Source organism: Aspergillus puulaauensis, chromosome 8 (assembly GCF_016861865.1).
Source record: "Aspergillus puulaauensis MK2 DNA, chromosome 8, nearly complete sequence".
In the NCBI taxonomy this organism is placed as follows: domain Eukaryota; kingdom Fungi; phylum Ascomycota; class Eurotiomycetes; order Eurotiales; family Aspergillaceae; genus Aspergillus; species Aspergillus puulaauensis.
The window spans coordinates 1,438,551-1,459,378 of NC_054864.1; the positions used below are offsets into that span (position 1 = coordinate 1,438,551).

Sequence of the window (20,828 nt, forward strand, 5' to 3'; positions counted from 1 at the left end):
CTAGCCCATGAAAAAGGGTAGAGGGGTGGTAAAAAAAGATGTAGATCGGAGAGATGGTGGCGGCGTTGTTGAATGTTAGTATTTACTTTTGGATGGAAGCGCGGCCTGAATGTTTTTCCGCTCCGGAATGCTTCCTCTCGCCAGCCTAAATAACTACGTACACAACTCTACACAAATGAACTTTTGAGGTGCAACTAAAAAGGTTCTTGAAAATAGGAGACTATGGGTTTGCGCAGTACACACGCTTTGTAGTTGTTGATTTAACCATGACTGCTATAGTAGTGCGCGACACTATACACATTCAACACAAGATGCATGCCATCACATTATACAGGTCTGGATGTACGTCATTGGCATTGTTTTCTGCTTCTCCTCCACCTCGTTTTCCTTGCGTGTCTCAATGGCTGTCAACTGCCATCATCGTTCTGAATAATTACCACCCAAAGGCTGTTCGGGGCTCCGTCTACCATCTGGTCGGAGACGCAGCAGAAGAGCTAAAATCTCCGTATCAATCCCACGAAATCACACCACATGCAAATAAAGAGATCAAGACATAAAAAAAGAAAATAGACCAGAGCCAAACCAGTCTATGGTATAGCCAAGATCTCAACCGTCTTCGTAGGCAAAGGGAAATAAGCAAAATTGTATAGATCAAGAACAAATGAGAAGATGAAGAGAAATCAAGGGAAAAAAGGATCATACCCAGCTAGCAATACATGTGAATGGTATAAGGAAAGGTGATTAAAACATTATAAAGGGTCTGGTCTGGAATGAGATAACAATTAACAAGACAGAAAGCAATACGGAAACCAATACAGTAGAAAAAGAATGAGAATGATAGGAATTTCAAACGATAAGATGCAGTAAAGGATCAACCATAGCAGATAGAAGGAAATTAACGGGAAGGAGAAACGATGTTTGAAGCCAGGCTATGCTTATTTGGCTCCAATCTCTTCTTCTGCCCAGCCGGGCAACGAGTTCTCGTTGTGGATAGCCAACCCGAAGCCGGAATGGTTTAGACCACCCAGAGCGGAATTAAAGCCTGAGAAACTGCTCTGGGGGTGATGAGACGCCCCAGAACGACCGGGTCCAGGCTGGCCCGAGATAGGACCAAATGGTTCCTGCGAAAATGATGGCAAGCTCACAGCACGGGAATGCTGTGCACGGGGTACGCTTAGGTTGCTTGTGCTCGCAGTGGAGTGGTGACCAGGTCCAGTGGACCCATTGGTGACGTTCAGAAAGCCGTTGGCAGATGGCTTATGCTGGTGCAAAGGAGCGTCAATGCTGCCGTTGGTAAGTTCGCTGGTGCTAGTCGCGTTATAAAGCGATTGCTGGTGATGATGGTTGGATTGGGGTTGGGATTGTAGGGACGCCAGGGATATGGGATCGTTGAGCCGATCCTCTTGCTCCTGGACTTGTTGCGTAGACATCTGGTTGAGATACATTGTCAAAGGGTTGCTGGAACCGTTATTCAAGATGCCGGACGGAGAGGCAACGGTTTGTAGGGGGTGTCGGTTCTGTTGACCGTTCTGGGAGCCCGTTGAACCGGGTGCAGGTGAAAGCGCCGGGCGGGTGGGACTAGATTGGGAGCCGGGTTGAGCAAAGGCATTGAAGCCGTTGAGCGCAGGAGAAGGCGACTGCGGTCCCTCGATTCCGCTGCCGTTGCGGCTTTGCTGTCCACCATTGCCTGTTTGACGAGGTGGGTTCCCGCATCGGTCTTTACCGAAGTTAATCTTGAACCGCCGATATTCTTCTCGGTTTCGCATTCCCTCAATAGCTTTAATTGCGTTTGCGATATTGGTGAAGTTTACGAAGGCACAGCTTTTCTCCCGTAGCGTGTTTACCAGTTCGATTTCTCCATACTCTGCAAAATCTTGGCGCAGACGCTCTTCGGCCCACGAGTCATCTAGATTTCCAACGTAAACATTGCGAGAAGCACCGCCACTAACTGCGAGGGCAATAGCAGGTGGAAGGGGTCCGGAGTGTTTACCCCAGCCGATCTTCAGCCGCCTGTTGTGAATCATGAGCCCCTGCAGGTTGCTTAGAGCATAGAAGGAAGCGGCTGATGTCGGGTCAATGAAGGTAACGAAGCAGATATGCTTGTCGGGAATGTAACGAATATGGTGTAGAAGACCGCCTCGCACAACGTTGCAGATCTCCTCGATCGTGGTTTCGGGATGAATGTTGCCAAGGTAGATAGTACGATTACCCAGGTTGTTGACACCGCCGGCCGAAGTAGCCACTGCGGCCGCAGCGACAGACTGCTGGGCGAGAGCATTGGTAATCAAGTCACGGTCCGCTGAGTTCAGAATGTGCGCATATCCCGGCGCAATTCCCAAGAACTGCGCAGCATTCTGTTGCTGCGTCTTCGAGACGTAAGCGCATCGATCCTTTCCGTAGAAAACGCGCTTAGGTGCCTGCCATTTGGCCTCCTGAGGTAACTGGGAAACAGCTTTCATGGCATTTGTGATTGACAGGAAGTGAACAAACCCAATGGCCTTTTCTTTGACAATCTTAACGGTGTCAATTGGGCCGAATTTGCCAAGTTCTTCTCGTAGATCATCCTCTGTTGTCTCCTCTGGTAAATTCCCAAGATACACGTTCCGCGAAGCTCCCGACTGCTGGACGGCTAACGCGACTGATGTTGGTACCTGCGAAGGCTTACCCCAGCCTACCTTGATGTCATTGCCCTTGATGGCTAGCTTTTTCAGGATAGCATCCGAATGAAAGTGTGTGGCGGAGTTGCTATCTAGGAACGAGATGAAGGCGCAGTTCTTGTCAGGGAGCAAGCGGACAGACTCAATCTGGCCACTTCGGACGTGATTCAGAATTTCCTCCGCTGGTGTCTCTGGGGGAATATTGCCAAGGTATACAGTGCGGCTGGTACCAGAAAGAAGACCGGGAGTTACAGATGCTGCAGGGCTACCATATGCAGCATTCCCCAGTCCTCCTAGCCCACCGACAGGGGACTGGGGGCCGCCTAGCATCTGTTGATTTCCCAGACCTTCTGCAGCTAACATGTTGGAATATAGACCAGGATTATGCGAAGCTTGTGTCGGGCTACCTAGCTGGTTCTGTGGCCCCTGCGCCGAAGCGTTTTGGGAGAACCCGCCATAGTTGGTGAATTGCGGCGAAGTAAACGCGGAGGGTGTACCGGGTTGGAACGGACTGCCGAGTAGGAGCTGGGAAGGAAGGAGGGGAGTAAAGTTCATATCGAACGCGGTGCCCGAGTTCGCCATGTTATCGGCCGTGCTCGCGGTAGCAGTCGTGTTGATGGCAGGAATGTTTACTCGACGATGATTCCGGTCCGACAATCCTTGCAGGGGGAGGTTGTTTGAACTGTACGCTCCGTGGGAAAATCCAGTACTATCCGCATTCAGGTGAGAAAATTTCAAACGACTCGAGATATTGGAGGCATCGGAGGTTTGCATGGCGAGGAGACCGAAGGGAAAGGGACACGGCGTCTCCTGGTTAAGGGAGAGCGTGAGGGGTGGAGGTGGATGGAAAACCCAATGTCAACAAGGACGAAAAGATCAGGAATAGGGGAATTGAGAAGGAAATGAGAACAAAATATAGGAGGGAAGAAATTAAGAAATACGGGGGTTGAAAGTGACCCCGAGAAGAGAAATGGAAAATCGAGAAACAGGAGCTCCGAACAGAGCAGAGAAAAAGGAAGAGAGTGACAAGAAACAGAATATTAAAAAATGTCACAGTACAAAACGAAAGACCCCAATGGAGACGTGTCTAAAAGGGATTCTAGTGGTCAATTGGAATGTGCATTGGGGAGGATGGTGGAAAGGAGACGGACGGGCCCAGGGGGTGAAGTTCGCGGCCGCAGCTGCAAGTCTGCAACACCGCCAAATACCGAACAACGAGGAGCCGCAACGCGAATCACACAGGCAGATAATACATAAAAGCTCTGCAAAACTAAGGGTGGTGATAAGAAGAGAAAAATATTATTTACTTCGTGCCATCCAAAGGATCAAAAGGTGGACAAAAAGGCAGGACGCCGGGTAGGGTCTTAGATGAGGACAAAGAATGGGCTGAAGCAGTTACGCTCGAAAAGGCAAAGCGCAAATGACACTTGACGAAAAGGAAATGAATCAAACGTCAAGCAAAAGAGCGCAGTGTCCAGTGGTCCACTCAAATGAAGGGGTCGTATTCAGTCTCAAAAGGGGAAAAGGGGCAATTTGGAGACGGAACCAGTGAACAACTAAACACAAACAAATCTGATAAGGTGGGCACTCCCGGGCCACGGCAGCGTTCACACCAGTAACAGCACAAATATTTTAGAATCACAAATTACAAGGAGAAATATCAAGTTCTGAATCGAGGGGGAAAAGGGTCACAGGAAGCTGAAGCATGGAGGGCTGTAATTCGACGCTGTTCAGTGTTTACAGGGGAGCGGAGCGAAAGAAAAGGGGTAGAAACAACACTGGGCAGGAGAAAAGTGGGCATATTATTCAGGTACCCCATCAATGCGAAGGCGGACCAGCATTCAGAACAAAACTTGAATGTAACCAACGAGTGCTTGTTGCCGCAAATTCAATGCTGGGCCGTTGCCTGGTTGGGACTTCCGACTTACAGGATCAAAGAATATTTGGGGAAGAGGCTGAGGAACTCCTCACCCGAAGCGGATCGTCATCGCCATGAGAGGATCTGATAACTCAAGGAGTCAAGGTCATCTGGATGACGGTCGCAGGGTCCATCCCATGTCAGCCTCAGTATGCTCGTATTCCGATTTCAATTGCTACTACTCGAGTCTCGAAGCGACAAAGACCCTATCTCTGAGTCGGGTTCGCTGAGTTGTTCTGGAAAAGGGAAGCGGGGAAGACGCCCGCGCCGGGCGGAAGAGTTCGAACTGCGCCATCACTCATATCTATCCCCCGACTTGGCGGGGCGGATTATGACTGCGCGGGCGTGATGATTTTAAACATGAAGAAGGTGATTTAACAATCGTATGGGATCATTTTATTGTCAATGATAAATCAATGGAAGAGACCCTGCACAAGAGCAAGAGTCAAGATAGAAACAGTTGGTGGGGTTCGCAACCAAGACTGAAGAGAACCCCGTGAGTGACAGGGATGGGGCCGGAGGAGGCTCAACCTCGGCCCAACCATATTCCATTCCGGCCTTTAGCTGGGGATCTCCTTCGTCCTTCAGCCTCACTTGAATGCTTTTCTGGGGTAAACATACTTATATCTCGGCCTGTTGCTGGAAGGCTCGACGTCCTAAAGCCAGACACTTCCGTTTTATGAATTTATTTCTATCTATTCCCTATGATGAAGAAGAAACTGACCGATCGTACGGGCAAGCTACTCGATGCCATGATAAGTGTTCAAGAGAGCACATTTATGTAGGAAAAGGAGTAGGCATATCATTAGATCTCTCACCTACTGCCATAATCTGTCATTGGACCAGCTGCCAGCTCTTGAAACCTGACGATATCGGATTGCGGAACCTTGCCCTGGAGATTGCCCTTATCTTTCTGCCTGAGGCAGAGATCCAGAAAATTACCCCTCCGGAAATTGATAACCAAATGATTCTTTTTTCGTTTCTTGCTCTGTGGGCTTGCCAATTATATTTGTTTAGACTGCTTGTGAATAGGTATGCGACCCATCAAAATCTCAAAATTTACTGATAAATATTCAATCACCCGCTTCAATTCCCGCTTCTCCTCTAGTTATACTTTGCAATGCTGATTCGTGTGACTCAGACCCTAGTGTTGACTTGCGGTCCAATTCCCCCCTCGTCGCGCATCTAAACCCACACAAGACACAAGACGGCAATCCAACAGCTTGCTGTAGCCGAATTATTCAACGATGGCGCCAATTTACGTTGACGAAGACGTTGGGCGAGACGACTCAACTGCCACCGGCGCGGAGTCCGCTCCCTACAAGACCCTCGTTCACGCTTTTTTGCAGCATGCCCCTTCTGGTGGCACCGAATACTTGACTCGCAAGTCTCAGACTGAACCTACGGGCGAAGGTGCTGACCCGGCTGCAAAACTAGAATGGAAGCCGGCCACCAAGTCCGCTTTGAAGAAAGCAACCACCTTATTCGAGCAGCGTAAGAAGAAGGCCGCCAAGGAACAAGAGTTGGCTATCCGCGAGAAGGAGGAAGCAGATAAACGCCAGCTTGTTCTTGAGGAGGCGAAGAAAGTCGTGATTAAGGAAGACCCGTCGCTTCCTAAGCCTGTGAAGATTCGGCTAGATGTGACTGACCCTGCTGTTGTGAAACTCGGCTCGCCAGAGTCAGATACACCTGGAACACGAGTGCGTGTTCTTGGAAGAGTTCATCGCCTGCGGAGTCAAAAAGGCATGATCTTTCTGACTCTTGCTGACGGCTACGGGTACCTGCAGTGCGTCTTGACCGGCGATCTGGTGAAAACCTACGATGCTATGACGCTCACCCTTGAAACGTCCATTGCGCTCCATGGAGAGATGAAAGCCGTCCCTCCCAAGCAGCATGCTCCCAACAACCGTGAACTACATGTAGACTTTTACACGGTCATCGGTCGTGCTGCTGGTGATAAGGAGGCGATCACCACACGGGTGTCCCATGAGGCCGATCCGCAAACACTCTACAACAACCGTCATCTTGTTCTCCGCGGCGAGACTGCCTCATCAGTGATGAAGGTTCGGGCTGCTACTCTCAGGGCATTCCGTCAAACGTTCGAAGAGCTCCGTTTGACCGAAGTGACCCCGCCTGCTATGGTTCAAACACAAGTGGAAGGAGGAAGCACTTTGTTCAAGTTCGACTACTATGGTGAGAACGCCTACTTGACTCAATCATCGCAACTATACCTCGAGACCTGTCTCCCTTCGCTTGGAGATGTATTCTGCGTTTGCCCCTCGTTCCGTGCAGAAAAGTCTCTTACCCGTCGCCACCTGTCCGAATACACACACATCGAGTCAGAGCTGGACTTCATCGATTTCAACGACCTTCTTGACCACTTGGAGGCTGTTATATGTCGTGTCCTCGAAATTGTCCTGGTCGACCCTGTCGCTAAACCCATAATTGAGCGCCTCAACCCTGAGTTCAAGACACCTAGCCGCCCATTCCTTCGCATGAAGTACTCCGACGCCATTGACTGGTTGCGGGAGCACGAAATTCCCAACGAAGAAGGCAACCCCCACAAGTTCGGTGATGACATCGCCGAGGCCGCCGAGCGTAAAATGACGGATATCATCAACCGACCCATTTTCCTCACCCACTTCCCAGCCGAAATCAAGGCCTTCTACATGAAGAAAGACCCTGAAGACCGCCGTGTGACTGAGAGTGTCGACGTCCTGATGCCCGGTGTCGGTGAAATTGTCGGTGGAAGTATGAGAATGGACGACTGGGACGAGTTAATGGCCGCCTACAAGCATGAGGGCATGGATCCTTCGCCTTACTACTGGTACACCGACCAGCGCAAGTAAGTTGTCTTCCCCAACAAAACTAGAAAATGTGTGTACTAATCATCGTAATCTAGGTACGGGACATCACCTCACGGTGGTTACGGTTTTGGCTTGGAGCGCTTCCTCGCTTGGCTGTGTGCCCGGTACACAGTCCGAGACTGCTCCTTGTACCCTCGTTTCACAGGTCGTTGCACGCCCTAAGCCCACTTCTCTTAGTGCTTTACCTAGTAACAGAGTAGCCTTTCGAGATTCTACTATAGACTACAGTCTAGCCCAGTTATTTCCTCGTTTTTCTTCCAAAAGATATATGTTCTCGGTTTTGATGGCCAATTTATGAAATCATTTCTCTCGTGCCCTTGAGACTTGCATGGATAATTACGGGCAAGCGATACGTAGACCCGAGACGAGTGATATACTGTCATCAGCTAGAGGGGTCCCCTGTTCTGATTAGGGAGAACTTGTAGACAAGTTTTTGCGGGCTTCCGCTAAATGAGCGGTATTGTATTGGGTGGAGTAATGAACAGTGCGTACTGGACGTCGGTTGCCAAGCCAGCTAGGTACAATATGTTCCCGGATAATATGCGCTGAGATTTGGGTTGCAGCATCATAGAGAGGCCTTGATCGATTTGACGAGAAGCTTCGCAATAGTCTGGGCCAGTTCCACGCGCATCTCATATCGAAATACCATTCGACCAAAATACCCCACTAGTGGTTAATTAGTCGTCTTTTTATTTGCATCATATGCCAACATTTCAGGCGCAATTGCTACTTTAATGGCTAAACCAGTCTTACAGGCATAGGGGGCTGATGAAGTTAGTTGTATGTGAGCTCTATCTATGATAATTAAGGGTTGTTATCTGCTGCAAGTTCCGCCAATGCGTCGAAAATTTGTTGCTGGGACGCGCCTGAGCGAATGATCTCAATCAACCTGTCGACGACCTCTGGCTGTCCATGCGAGACCACGGCAAGGAGGCGGGAGAGGAATGTCTGGTAGTACTCCGCAGTTTCGGTTCCCGTATTGGTGGCTTCACGCCCGCCCGCCCGTCTGTGGCTACGGCCGGTGCCGTTGGTTTGAGAACTGGCAGCGAATTGTTATCATGCAAATCTCCGAGATGAAGTAATCTGGATTCTCGGACAGGAGAAAGTCCCCTTCTCTTTTACATCTCCACGAAGAATGAAAGCGGGATAAACAAGCGTAGGACGATCACCCACCTCTGCTCTGAGTTCTGTGGCGCGTTCGGATCTCGCCCGTCCATGTTTTCTGACAAGTCCCTGAGGACTAAATATTCAAGGACACCTTAGCGCACAAGGTAATCCGTGTTGCTGCTGCGTGACGATTAAATATCGCTGCTGATATTTGATCGCCACCTTGAGGTAGATTGAAAGAGTGACAGTAGGAAGGGGAGTGATCGAAGTACATATGTTAGTCCGATTTTAGGCCGACACGGACAGCCTCAGTGCCCCGCGGTAAAAATAGGATAACTAAGAAGGGACACCATATGTGGGTAGGCCCAATAAATAGCTTCGACTGCTCGTCACATACGACTACTGAGTGCTGACTGTCCGGGTTCAATAATAGCCAGGGCACACACGGCCAACGTTGATGATGATCCCACAAGGCTTCGCTCCACTTGTGGCCAAGCGACGACAATCAAGAGAGGTTGTAAAAGCACACGGCACAGGCGAGATAATCCAAGTCATTTTTGGAGGGAGCAAATCATCGTCAAGCTCACGACAGCCATCAAGTGGGAGGCCACCGGGCTTTGGTTCTTCCTGGTACGTAGTACGGTAGTGCCGTGGAAATGTTATCCTGGCGATAAGAGCCAATCACGGGACCCAGCGGCTGGGCCCCCTTGGACATCAGCACCTGCTCTCTGTTTCGGATACCCTTCATTGACCCATCTCGGTTGACGACATCGAATTCGCGATTCCTTTAAACAGTTGGAGACACGACCCGCCGGTGGCGATGGGAGTACCGTGGGAATTTATTCCAGCCAACCAAATTCTCTCGTGCTCTTCCAGATCAACGTCGGTGGCCAAAAGAACTGCTTCGCCCAAGATGCTCGGTCGAGGCCTTATGAGCAGATCAAGCTTGCCAGCTGCGGGGAAACAGGAGGGTTAAACTTGGACTCGACTCCTGGTTGCTCGAATCGGCTTTCCCTCCGTCCTGCATTTCACACCGCATGCTATGGCCACTGGCTTTGCTAGTTGAGAAGCCGCAACTTGATTTCCAATAAGCTCGAAAGCGTCCGGGGCCTGGGCAGGTACACTTTCCCACCTGTGCGTGGAGTAAATAGCACGGTCTACTGCTAAAGCAGTATTCATTGCGTTGTTGATCGCTACCAGCCTACCTGAACACAACGGTAAGCAACGGCATAAATCAACAAATTCTTGCTATTGGCACTCGAATTTATGCGTGCTGACACCTTGAGTCCCCACTCGCAGGATAACTTGCAATATTTGGTGCCTGCTAATGGCTTCTTCCTTCGGGCGTTTTGTTGAACCGCCAGACGATGGGCCAGAAACGAAACTCCCGAGATAATTTATGCCTATCCCCGGGCCCAATGAACGACCGATTCTGTGAAGCTTGGAGTCTGTGGTCTTTCATGCTGGTCACTATCATGCTGGATGTCGAGTTCTTTCATCCCATAACCGTGGTTAAGATATGAAAACTGAGTTCTCGCTATTTATGTGTTCAACTCTCGAAGTTGAACAGCAAGTGAAGGTTTATAAATGGGGCGCCTCGTCAGACACTAGATTCGTCCACCAAAGAAACCGTTAAGGCATGTCAAGAGACACGCCTGTCTTGCCGATAACCACCCGATACATAGGTCGGGACACGCACGTTCAATTTCACCCTGGTATTTGCCATCCGCCAAGAAGTTGATGATATCGCTATCCGCCGGAAGATGGTTTATGGGGTGTCACAGGTGCTTGAAAGCTTTCGAGAGTTGGTCATGACACGTCGGTGCTGGCGGATGGTAGTATTGTTAGTTTGCTGGGCCTTTTTTCCAACTCTCTCTCAAGGTTTCCACGGAGATTTATTGCCCAACGATATCCCGTTCCTTAACAAGTACGGCGCGCCGTTCGCTTAATGCTCGGTGTCTATACTCACTATGCATGCTTCATCAGGAATATCTTAAAGCCGAAGCTGATCATCACGTTGATCACGCCAACTTGAGCTTTCTTATCACGATGTGTTGGAGCAGAAACCACCAATTACACCAGGGTCCATTGATTTCTCGACTCCGTAGCTGATGAATTCGGCAACGGCGTGTTTTGCTGTTGAAAGGCATTGCTGCCGGAAGGTCTTGCGGAAAGCTGTCTGTCAACTCGTTGCTCCTGCCCTCAAGTTCTTTCGTGGTCCATGTTGCACAGAGCGGTGAGAAAATGACTGAAAGCACCAGATCTCGAGGATGCGGACTCTCACGCATCTAGTAGTGGCTGGCTGATCGGTCCAACTCCATTTCCTCGAGCTCATCGGTCCGAGGCCGTTTTGGAGACAAAGCCATAGCAAAAGGTTCATTCACTCTAAGTAGCTTAGGTGAAACCGGGGAATAGGGTGTTTCAAACGATTTATTCGAGGACTTCTTTGCTCGTAAACAATGCAGTCGTTTGCGTTTTCTGTTTAGCAAGGGCGAAAACCCGAACAAACCTCCCCATGACGCACAGATGAGCTAAGGTAAGTATCTGATAGCTGGAGTTGAAGCCAAAATATGATGGGCGAGGGCGACAAGGGCAGAAAGGAATTGTGGCCTCAGTGTCTCTGGCAGACCGGCACCAATAGGAGGGCTGAGGCTTCAGGAGATAACTTCCCAGCGTCGCTATTGGGCTCCACCTGGTGGCCTCCCGTCACTGCCAGAGAGAACCATGGAACTTTGTTTATCTCGTGTGCCAACTCTTCTTTGACGATTGGAGAACTTTATCGGAGGCATTTGATCCTGACACGTGTGTTCAAGCCTCGCTACCTCCACCGGGAGATGCCCAGCTCTACGTCAAGAGGTATTCTCATAAGGCCGTGTCGAACTATGAAACAGGCTGCGGCCAAATACAACCTGCTTTGATACAAAGTGCAATCTATAGGGTTATGCCTCGTGATCATACGAGACAGTCGAAAGCGAGAACCGGACGTGATCCAGAGGTCAACTCACCTGACAGATGCTTACCTCGACTTGCTCTCATCTGAGCGGGTCAATTATCCGACGCCCGGATACACTCATTAAAGGACACCACGCCTTCAAAATCAGCGACAAAGCTTTTATCACAAACCTTAATATGGTCTTTGCTGAGCGTGGACGCGAAATAACCTGCGATTCCAATGCGCCTTGTGTCCCTTTACTGTTGATAATTCCAAGTTCTATAACCCGTATTGTCGGAGCAATGACTTGAGCGTCCTCCTAGAGATGGATAAGTTCCATTTCCTGACACCACAGGTTAGAGGAACTACGACCGGGTATAGCAACAATCTTTTCGTCTTGTTGAAGGGCCCAATGTGCATGCATTTGTTTTTGAACTCGGCCAGATTACAAGCTGGACCATTGGTCGACTGGCCCCGCGCTTCTGGGCATGGTACCGAACCAATCATTCGGTATGTTAGGCAGCGCGACTGGGTCTCCTCTCAAGTTGCATCTGCATGTTCTCTGGGCTAGTAGGGTTTGGCTGGAACCCATATATTCTGTCTAAACGGTTATTGAGCCCTAGGGTCGCAGAGCAGAGGCATCTTGTTAATACTGGCTCGAGGAATGAGTTAGTTCGGATTGACAGTTACTATGTGACTGGGTCTGTCATCGTGGACCTTTGCGTCCAACCTCAAGTACATACTACAAGCACGAAGTACATACCAACATGCCTGCCAAATTCCGAGGGCAAATTATTAAAACGCGAAAACTGCCCAGCATTCCAATGAACCATCCAATCTCCTCCGTGGTATACACTCTGCTAACATAGTTCCTCTTGTCAAGTCGTGTGCCAACAGGCCCCTTGCTTAACCTGGGTCTGGACTCGAGTTTCGACTCTAGTCTTCAGTAGAAAAGACAGCCTTATGCCCTTAGCCCTGCAGTATATACCCCATCTCCCAGCTTCTTATTTCCTGCAGCTTCCAATATAAAAAGAAACACCCAATAGACACCGAGTCAATTAATTAGCGACTTGCGAATCATCTGCAGTCCGCCCACTATCAATATCCACCATGCACTTCTCAGCCCTATCTCTTGGTCTCATGTTCCTCCTCGCTGCCGCCCACGCGCATCCCAGCAGCCCCGTGGGCGCAACCCGATTCGCAAAACGGCAAGGGAAGGACCTCGGAAACAGCGCCTGCGTGGGCGCCTGCGTTAAAGCCCCAGAGACTTTGGACTGTGGAAAAAATATACAGGTACACCCTTTTATTTCAGTTCGTTCTATTTTGCTTTACTTGACACCCCTCCGTTTTGTCCAAAATGTATCTTAACATTTGTATACTTTGTTAACGTCCTGCTCCTGTCTCGGACTTGATATCTACCTGGTGCTGCTTCTTTGTTTTATCTTATTTGGATTTGAAACTTACATATATAATCTCCCTATACAGTTCCGCCCCCACCAGGGATGCTACATTTGCTGCTACTCGGATGCAAGGGAAGGCGGCGTGCCGGTCACCACGGCGGATCGTGGTGCTGGGCGGTTCTAAGGTTCAGAATGTGGTAATGGGAGCAGACCCTTCGATGAATGAGTATAATGTATAATTGAATTTAATATAAATAATGGATGAGATGGACGACTGGTCAGGTGTTCGGACGGAAGGACTTTGCTATTGTCTCCAGTGTCACTGGTTGATCGGATGGGCGTTAATTGAATATTTACGTCCTATGCTTAAACCACCGTATTTTCTAAAATATTGATTATCAGCTACTTTTTACGATGTTTATTGTGTGATTTCCCCAATAAAATGTTGTTGTCTACACCGAGTCTAGTAGGGGGTTTGCGATATATGCACTTCGAGGTCTTGATGCTTTTTTCTTTCTTTCTTTTTGCTTTTGATATCGATCTAAAGTACCGGTGGTAGCACGGTCTGTCTGGTTGAAATTTAAAGTAAAGGAAACGCTATTTAAATCACACATCAAGTCGTGTCCCTTTGCGCTGAATTCTATGGTATACCGCCTGTACTCCGCTTTGTATAAAATAATGATAAATAAAAAAGGTTGGCCACAATCCATCTGTGTAACACCACCTAAACGCCATGAACTGTGTATAAGCGTAGTCCGGATCAGTTCTCATCAGAGACAGTTATGGCTGGAGTAGTCTCGGTCTTCCCGCTCCATAGGCCACTGCTAGCTGGAAATATGGACCCGCTGTTTGAAGTGTCGACGGGGGAGTCTGGAATCATCTCGATATGAGGGACAACCAACTCTACGCCCTTCGCGCTACCGCCGCTAGAGAAACAGGGCTTATGACGAGGAGGTAGAGGGCGGTGAGCGGAGTCAGACACATGGCCCATGTAATCTGATGCAGTGCTGCTCAGAGAGGAGGGTGTCGATGCGACAGTCTGGCTCAACGAAGGAAGAGTAGATAAGCTACTTGAGCTTTGGTTGTGGCCCTTGGAGCGCCGAATCGGAACCACAGGCTCGTCGCCGTGGAATTTGCAGAGGTATTTCCAGGCGTCCGAAGTCATCAGGCTTGGAGTATGACTGTCGTTGGGTATGACGGGCTTCCATTCGGTGGGATCAAGATCCGTTCGGACATGGTTCATGTCAGTGGGTATCCGGATAGGCTGAGAAGCTGTAACAGGGAGTTTCGTGGGTGTCAACGGCGCCACGATTGTTCGAGGAGACATTGGGGGAGAAGATGGAGGTGTGATAGGAGCGGATGACGTGTTGTAGTATGAGAGTGAGGCAGAAAGAGGCTTTTGGGTGTCTCTGCGGCGGCAACTTTAAGGTACGTTAGTGAATATTGATAATTAAGGAATAACAAGGGAGGATGGGAGAAAAGGACGTCTTTATATAAACAAGACCAAGGCTATCAGGGAATGATAAGGGGTCATACCTTTCACTGCAATAAAGAAGGCGGTTATCGGGCACGGTTATCTGCTTCTCGCACATGGCACTGCAGAAGATATTAGCATAAGCACAACTGATAAGTAGGAGTCCGACATGCAAGGGTTTGGATAATGATAACGATTAGGCCCCTCGTCCGAGAATGGGAGCGGGAAGGAGGTGGCGGTGTATGATGAGAAGGGTATATATGAATCTCAAAACATACCAATAATTGAGGAAACTGGCGGCCATCTCAGGAGTCCGATCGTCGTCTGCTGAGGCGGATCGGGCTTGACCAGAGCCCAATTTGGAAATGGAGATATTCGCAAATGAGGTGCCCTTCCGATGAATTGCTGGTCTGGCAGGCCTTTTGGACGAGTTTGAACCGGAAGGGGAGCGACGGTGATGGGAAAGACCGTTACTTTGAGTCATGGTGGCGGTGAGGCCTTTGTATAGTATCAAGGATTCTTGGCCGGCTGATTTATCTGTAATAGCCCAGTGATATGCAGTGTGGAGCACGGGTGATTCCCCTGAGGGGGCCGGGTATGAGGGATTTCCAAGGGGCTTGGTTAAGTCGGCCTCAAAACAAACGTCTCACTGTATCACGAAAGGCGACCGCAGTATTGTGTGCTTGGATGAAAGTGGACGATTGAGGTAAATCAGGAGGAATGCTGAGGAAGGACGAATGCGGGAAACTGCAAAGAGAGCCAGTGACAGGACAAATATGTACAGCAAGGCTTGTCTTCTGAGAGCGTTCACAAAGATAACGAAAGTGATAAGCTTTTGACTGTGAAACCCCAAAGGTCAGCCGTGGCACAAACAGCAACGTTGTCGGTCCTTATCATTGGCCTGTAGAGGGGCAAAAGATAAGGGAAAGATCGAGATAGGGAACAGGCGGTGCTTTGAAGAACCGGATCGGGACATACCAAGGCAAACTGGGTTTATTTTTGGTTTGATTTGTCTCTCTTTTCTAGTTCTTGTCTCGCGCTGAGTCGTGCAAGGGCTGGAAGATACGGCCGCTGGCCCTGATTGCTATGCGGGATTATTTGTAGATTTACCGGTATGCTGCTAGGATTGCACAGCAGATGAGGAAAATGGCTCGGAATATTTTTTGGTTTTTGACTGACGGACGGCAGACAGGGGATTTTAAGCGGACGCCGGATTGGTGACGAAATGCAATGCTACTGATCCACGAGTATAAATAAGAATAGAAGTGCCGACATATGAGTCAAGACCCAGACTGGGGAGCAGTCGAGACTCGAGACCACGGTGGAGAAAGTGATTGAATCGCCTGTCTCAGAGTAGCTGAAGTGGGGGAGTAAATAGAGTATTTAAATAGGCGGCGAACGAGCGACTCAAATGGAGAGCAACCTTGGGAGGAGGACGAATTGGTTGATCATGAACGCGTATGTCGAGCGAGGTTCTAGAACGCCGCAGGATGGCTGCCGAAAGCACCTGCTTGGATGGGTGGATGACGATCCCGAGCACGTCAGAACGCGACACCTGGGTCCTCAGGCACTCACAGTCTCGGTCATTCATCTCCTTGACGTCGACACTAATTATAGCCCGCCGTCCCTTGAGTCTTGACTGACGGCTCGGCTCAGTTCCTTGGTCCGCGTCTTGAATACTTCTTCTCTCCGGCTCTCCCAGCCGGCCTTTCTTTCAGGTTGATGAGATGGCCCCCCAGTATGGCCTGTTTGCTACTCTGTTTCAACAGGGTGATCGGTCGATGTCATTCGTGAGCCTATCTGGCTGTTGTGCCCCACACCCTGTCTCTGCTTCTAGACAATTGCCCGTGCAACCAAGCTGTCAACTCTTCAGGTTGAACCACCTGATGGGTGCAGCAGGCCAGTGCTCTGCAGAAGAGCTCTGACACTGGCTGCAGACGTAGCGGCGATTGGGCCACTTGCTGGGCTGCATGTATCGAGAACATGGGCTCCGGAGGGCTGAGGGGGATCGTCCCCTACTCGCTGGAAAGACTGCTGGTGGGAAACAATTCATCCGGGTGCCCTTTCCACGAGTCGCTTTCCTCACACCGCTCGTAAATGCCACCAAAATGCGTGCACCTTGGAGGAAATAATGGTGCCCTTAACAAAACAGGCACCAGTTAAGTTACGTATTTTTGGGTGCCACTACCGGGGTTCTCAAAACCCACAGGCCCTTCAGCGTGGTATTTTTGATACGACAGAGACTCGAGGATCTAAACAAAGAAGGTGACACATAATCAAGGGCGACAAGACTGAAGGATCGAAGACTCAAAACGACGATAGTGGGGCACGTCGATGATGAAGCCCGAAACATTCCATTCTCCACAAACGCTCAGGCATTCAAAGAGTCTCTGCCTGGGGTCAACCAAGGCACTTATTAGCTGCCTCGATTCCGGCGCGGTGCAATGCCGGTGCCGGCTTCTTTGGTGTGAAGAACCTGTGCTCGATTTTAACTCGATGATAGGCCCCGCTGGCGCAGCAAGAACAGGCCCCCGGCCAGTAGACGCTGTAGAAGTTGGCAGGGCGAAACATCACGTTTCATGCTACTCTCCTATATTATTCGCGCATAGAAGAGCAAGTGGACCCGTGATGGGAACCTGCATTGGCCTTGACGGTCCATGCATGCCTACCCTACACCCTCCAGAAGGGCAGGAGTTGAGTCTGCTGCAACCAGGCATTGATTCAGCGCAGTCCACGGGTATCGCGGTTTCTCGATGCAACGCAGAAACAACGCTGGGGTGCCCCAGTGCCCTCTGCGTCCATGGCTCTACCCAGACCTCCCGTCCACTTCCGTAACTCAATCATTCCAAAGTCCAAACAATAACCTTATGTGGCAGCCAGTCATCATTCGCCCTACGGTCTGGACAATACGCTGCAAAATTTTCGCCTGATGACGCAAGAAAACATACAATATAGCATGACTATTGATGCAAATGAGGCAATAGAAAACGTCAACTTTCCTTCACTACAAGAAGGAATTAAGAAACTCAGATCACCTTATTGAGCCCGGATGTGACGTGACGCCATACCCCCAGATCTTGCGATTTTCCTGCTGTCTATACCTAGGCTGGCCTTTTTTTTTTTTTTTAAACTCGCCCCGAGACCCTGGCAAAAGGTGGCCTACTCCGTATTATTCCCCGCACGCTAAGAACCCCCCTAAGAGGTTAACAACAAGCTGAACCTGATGTTTTCGACTTTTCGAGTCAGGAAGTGGAGGTAGACTTGCGTCGTGCCCGCGATGGCCGTCGATCGGGATCTACATACTAAATTAGTCAACTTAGCTGTTTTCTTTGTGCCGTGGGCTCCGTCACAGGCTACACCGTACAGCTTCAAAAATCAAAAGCCATAAGCCAGACTCATACCCGTAATAACTAATAGGCGCATATGATTAAGAGCTAAAGGTGAGTTGCTAGACCAGGCCACCCACCGCTTGGCCCACATTAGGTAATGCTCTTTGTGCAGGGGCAAATGGCTATCAGTGTTAGCCTTTATCCTAAGTAGGTAAGTGGTTCCGCAAAGTTGGATGTATCCGGGAAAGTAAGTTGTAGAATTTATCCTAAAGGGTATCATAGCGGTATTGTACATAAATAAAGGCCAAGAATGAGAAGCGCCCGGCTATCATTTGTCGATATCCATGGCATCGCTGGCGCCAACTGTAACAGGTGCTGGCGCAGCAGGTGTGGCCACAGGTGTGGTCGTGGTCGTGGCCGCGGCTGGAGTTGAGTTATTGGGGCCAGCCGTCTTTGCGGCCTCTCCATCCTTACTTGGGGATTTGGACTCATCGACTGTGCCGTTAGGCTTTGGGCTGCTCTCTTTCGGGGCACTGGGATCTAGGAACCTTGCAGGTACGCCGCGCGCGGCGATACCAGCGGGTCCAACGTAGCACCCAAGCATAGGGCTCCAGGAATACTTTTGAGCAGCTGTATGGCGAATTTCGTGGTATGCATAGGAGTTTGCGAATGGGAGGGATGTATCTGGGTCTCGGTAGCGTGATGGAAGTGACGTGATAACACAAAGTGAGGACGATATTTCTATGACAAATCAGTAATTGACGCAAAGTTAAAAAAGAAAGGATCACGAGGGAGAGAGATTTCCACGTACTTGTAAGCCTAGGTGGTTTCTTTGCATTGAAGTAGATGCTGAAGTCTCCACTCTGGGCAGTTTTGTCGTCAAAATTCTCCAGCACAGTCAGGAATCTTCCGGTGTGTTCGATGACCGCGGGGGCAGCCGCAGGTGGCTGTGAATCTGCAGTTGTCGCATTTGGCTCGTCTATATGGATATCAGGTTGTTGTTCAATTGCCGCTGGGACCTGTGGGCTCTCTTTCCGTGTCCCGCCCGGTTGATCAAGGCCGGGGCCACTGGAAACCGGCAGCTCTGAAGCAGGGTCGGATGTCGATTGCACGCCAGGTATTGTCTGAGTGGTTTTTAGTGGCTCCGGAGTTGACACTTGAGCGACATCGCTGTGCTTCTCTTCTGACTTAAGTGATGATTCGGCGTCAGGAGCCTGATCATTTTCCTCTGTCGTGACTTCATCAGTTTGTGATGTTGAGTTTGGTGCTGCCGGACGGTCTGGTGTCTCTTCTGCCGTCCCTTTTGTTGCCCCACTATTAGATGCTTTTGCTAGTTGTTCACTAGAAACCCGCGCATCTCCGTTTACTTCCGCGTTCTCTTTTGGCACACTAGCAGCTGCGTCTGCCTCTGGAAATGCGCTGGGGGTGGAGGCTGGTAACTGGTCTTCCGATGCTCCCTTCGTAGGGCTGATAGGTTGGGTAGAGGTTATCGAAGCTTCGTTTTTGGTCTCAGAGTGGTTCTCCTCCAACGCCGGATCAATAACCACGCTGGTACCAGTGGTTGTTTGTTGAGCAGGTTGAGTAGATTGCGTAGGTTGGTCTTGTTTAGCGTCGGTGGTGGGCTGCGTGGGGTTTTCGGACGGATTGATAGGGACTATAGCCTGTGATACCCCAGGTTCAGTGGCAGTATTGCTCACTGGTTGCTCCGTGACACTCTTCCCTTCTTTATCCGCCTTCTTGCTCTTCTTCCGCCCACTGTCGTCTTTCTCTGGCTTTGGCGTGATCGCTACTTTCCCAACTTGCGTTAACCGTCCGTCGGCCCAGGTCGCGACACCACTCCAGTAAGATATAACAGGACCTTCGAGGCGGCGATTCTGCAATGCTTCAATCTTCGCTCGCCTTTCCTCTGCCTTCCTTTTCTCCATCTCCTCCCAACGATTGAGGCTTTTGCTGTTGTGTTTTTCCACTCTTTCGGCTTCTACGAGACGCTCAGCCTGCGTCATCGATTTCGGCTTGTGCTTTGCCTTCCGCTTGGCTGCTTCCTCCATCGTGGCAATTAAACGAACACGCTTTTCCTCGCTATCCTTTAACCGAGCATGCGTGAGTTCTTTATTTTGCATGGTTTGCCGACGAGAGGATGATCGTGTAGGTCCTTCATCAACTGTAGGAATCCATGAAACTCGTTCCGACTTCTTCCTTTGGCGAGGAGGAGCCCCCGTTGGCACCTTCGGCGCGGCGGTTGGGTCGATTTTCACCTTTTTGCTTGTAATCCTATACCGAAGGTCTTCTTGGGCTCTCTTTTTCTTCTTCTCCTCCTTTTCTTCCTTCTGAATTTGTTGTTCTCCCTCGAAGTCGTCCGCCTGAGCGTTCGGTCCTTGATCATCGTCATCGGAAGAGGACTCAAGTCCCATATCATCCTCTTCGCCGCCCACTTCTGCTATATCCGCTGCAAACTCATTATCATCATCCACCTCTTCGAATAATAGCGCCAGTTCATCATCCGCCTCAGCGTCTAAGAGGGCGGACATCTGCCGTCCAGCTGTGCTCCGCTTTTCGCGTCCCTTGATGAGCGATTCCACAGGAACCTCCTCCTCCTCCTCCTCGGAAGAGGAAGAAGACATATCTTCATAGTGTGACATTTTCGATTATCCGGTCAAAAAGATGTTGAGCGCTTTATGTAATTAATTAATCGTTCGATAGTTCGCGCAATCAGTAAGACGCGTTTATAAGATGCGTGAAGGGCTAAACAGCCGCCCTAACTCCATCCAAGACGTCGCTGAGAACTGAAAGATGTAAAGAATAAATATTATAAGCATATAATGTAGGACTGCTAATTGGTAATATAATGATTTGAGAAGAAGGGTGCCACTATGAACACTCGTCGCCGATGGAAGCTCTGAAGGCGGTAAGTTAAGTTAGAACTAGAAAAGTTGACAGATTACTAAGTGGCGGTCTAAATCAGGTCTTCGAAACCTTTATGCCTGAGGCAGTAAATTTGATACCTTAACTATCTCTTTGCTGCTGTCTTGGCCAAGAGTGCCCGGAGAATTCGGGGCACCACCAATCCACGTTCAATTTTTCTTGGGACTTGGGAGTGATCTCTGATGTGATGGGCGTCCCAATATTACGACAGCCTTGTCTCCT

General features: G+C 49.8%; 6 protein-coding genes across 6 annotated transcripts; 2 read left to right on the forward strand and 4 right to left on the reverse strand.

The window, feature by feature from the left end:
• Positions 1-935: 935 nt before the first annotated feature.
• On the reverse strand, positions 936-3,431 carry APUU_80567A (putative differentiation regulator (Nrd1); the record flags this gene model as incomplete). The annotated part of the gene is made up of 1 exon (XM_041696862.1): positions 936-3,431. One exon carries the CDS (start codon positions 3,429-3,431, stop codon positions 936-938), a length of 2,496 nt encoding a protein of 831 aa, XP_041562450.1.
• Positions 3,432-5,822: 2,391 nt separating this feature from the next.
• On the forward strand, positions 5,823-7,604 carry APUU_80568S (asparagine--tRNA ligase DED81; the record flags this gene model as incomplete). Its single annotated transcript, XM_041696863.1, has 2 exons — positions 5,823-7,420; positions 7,478-7,604. The coding sequence occupies 2 exons, from the start codon at positions 5,823-5,825 to the stop codon at positions 7,602-7,604; spliced, it is 1,725 nt and encodes a 574-aa protein (XP_041562451.1).
• A 642-nt stretch (positions 7,605-8,246) lies between these two features.
• APUU_80569A (uncharacterized protein) lies at positions 8,247-8,659 on the reverse strand (the record flags this gene model as incomplete). Its single annotated transcript, XM_041696864.1, has 2 exons — positions 8,247-8,481; positions 8,616-8,659. The coding sequence occupies 2 exons, from the start codon at positions 8,657-8,659 to the stop codon at positions 8,247-8,249; spliced, it is 279 nt and encodes a 92-aa protein (XP_041562452.1).
• A 3,932-nt stretch (positions 8,660-12,591) lies between these two features.
• APUU_80570S (uncharacterized protein) lies at positions 12,592-13,065 on the forward strand (the record flags this gene model as incomplete). Its single annotated transcript, XM_041696865.1, has 2 exons — positions 12,592-12,774; positions 12,967-13,065. The coding sequence occupies 2 exons, from the start codon at positions 12,592-12,594 to the stop codon at positions 13,063-13,065; spliced, it is 282 nt and encodes a 93-aa protein (XP_041562453.1).
• A 576-nt stretch (positions 13,066-13,641) lies between these two features.
• APUU_80571A (uncharacterized protein) lies at positions 13,642-14,839 on the reverse strand (the record flags this gene model as incomplete). Its single annotated transcript, XM_041696866.1, has 3 exons — positions 13,642-14,302; positions 14,418-14,477; positions 14,634-14,839. 3 exons carry the CDS (start codon positions 14,837-14,839, stop codon positions 13,642-13,644), a joined length of 927 nt encoding a protein of 308 aa, XP_041562454.1.
• Positions 14,840-18,012: 3,173 nt separating this feature from the next.
• On the reverse strand, positions 18,013-20,323 carry APUU_80572A (putative signal transducer; the record flags this gene model as incomplete). The annotated part of the gene is made up of 2 exons (XM_041696867.1): positions 18,013-18,425; positions 18,496-20,323. The coding sequence occupies 2 exons, from the start codon at positions 20,321-20,323 to the stop codon at positions 18,013-18,015; spliced, it is 2,241 nt and encodes a 746-aa protein (XP_041562455.1).
• Between the last annotated feature and the right edge of the window lie 505 nt (positions 20,324-20,828).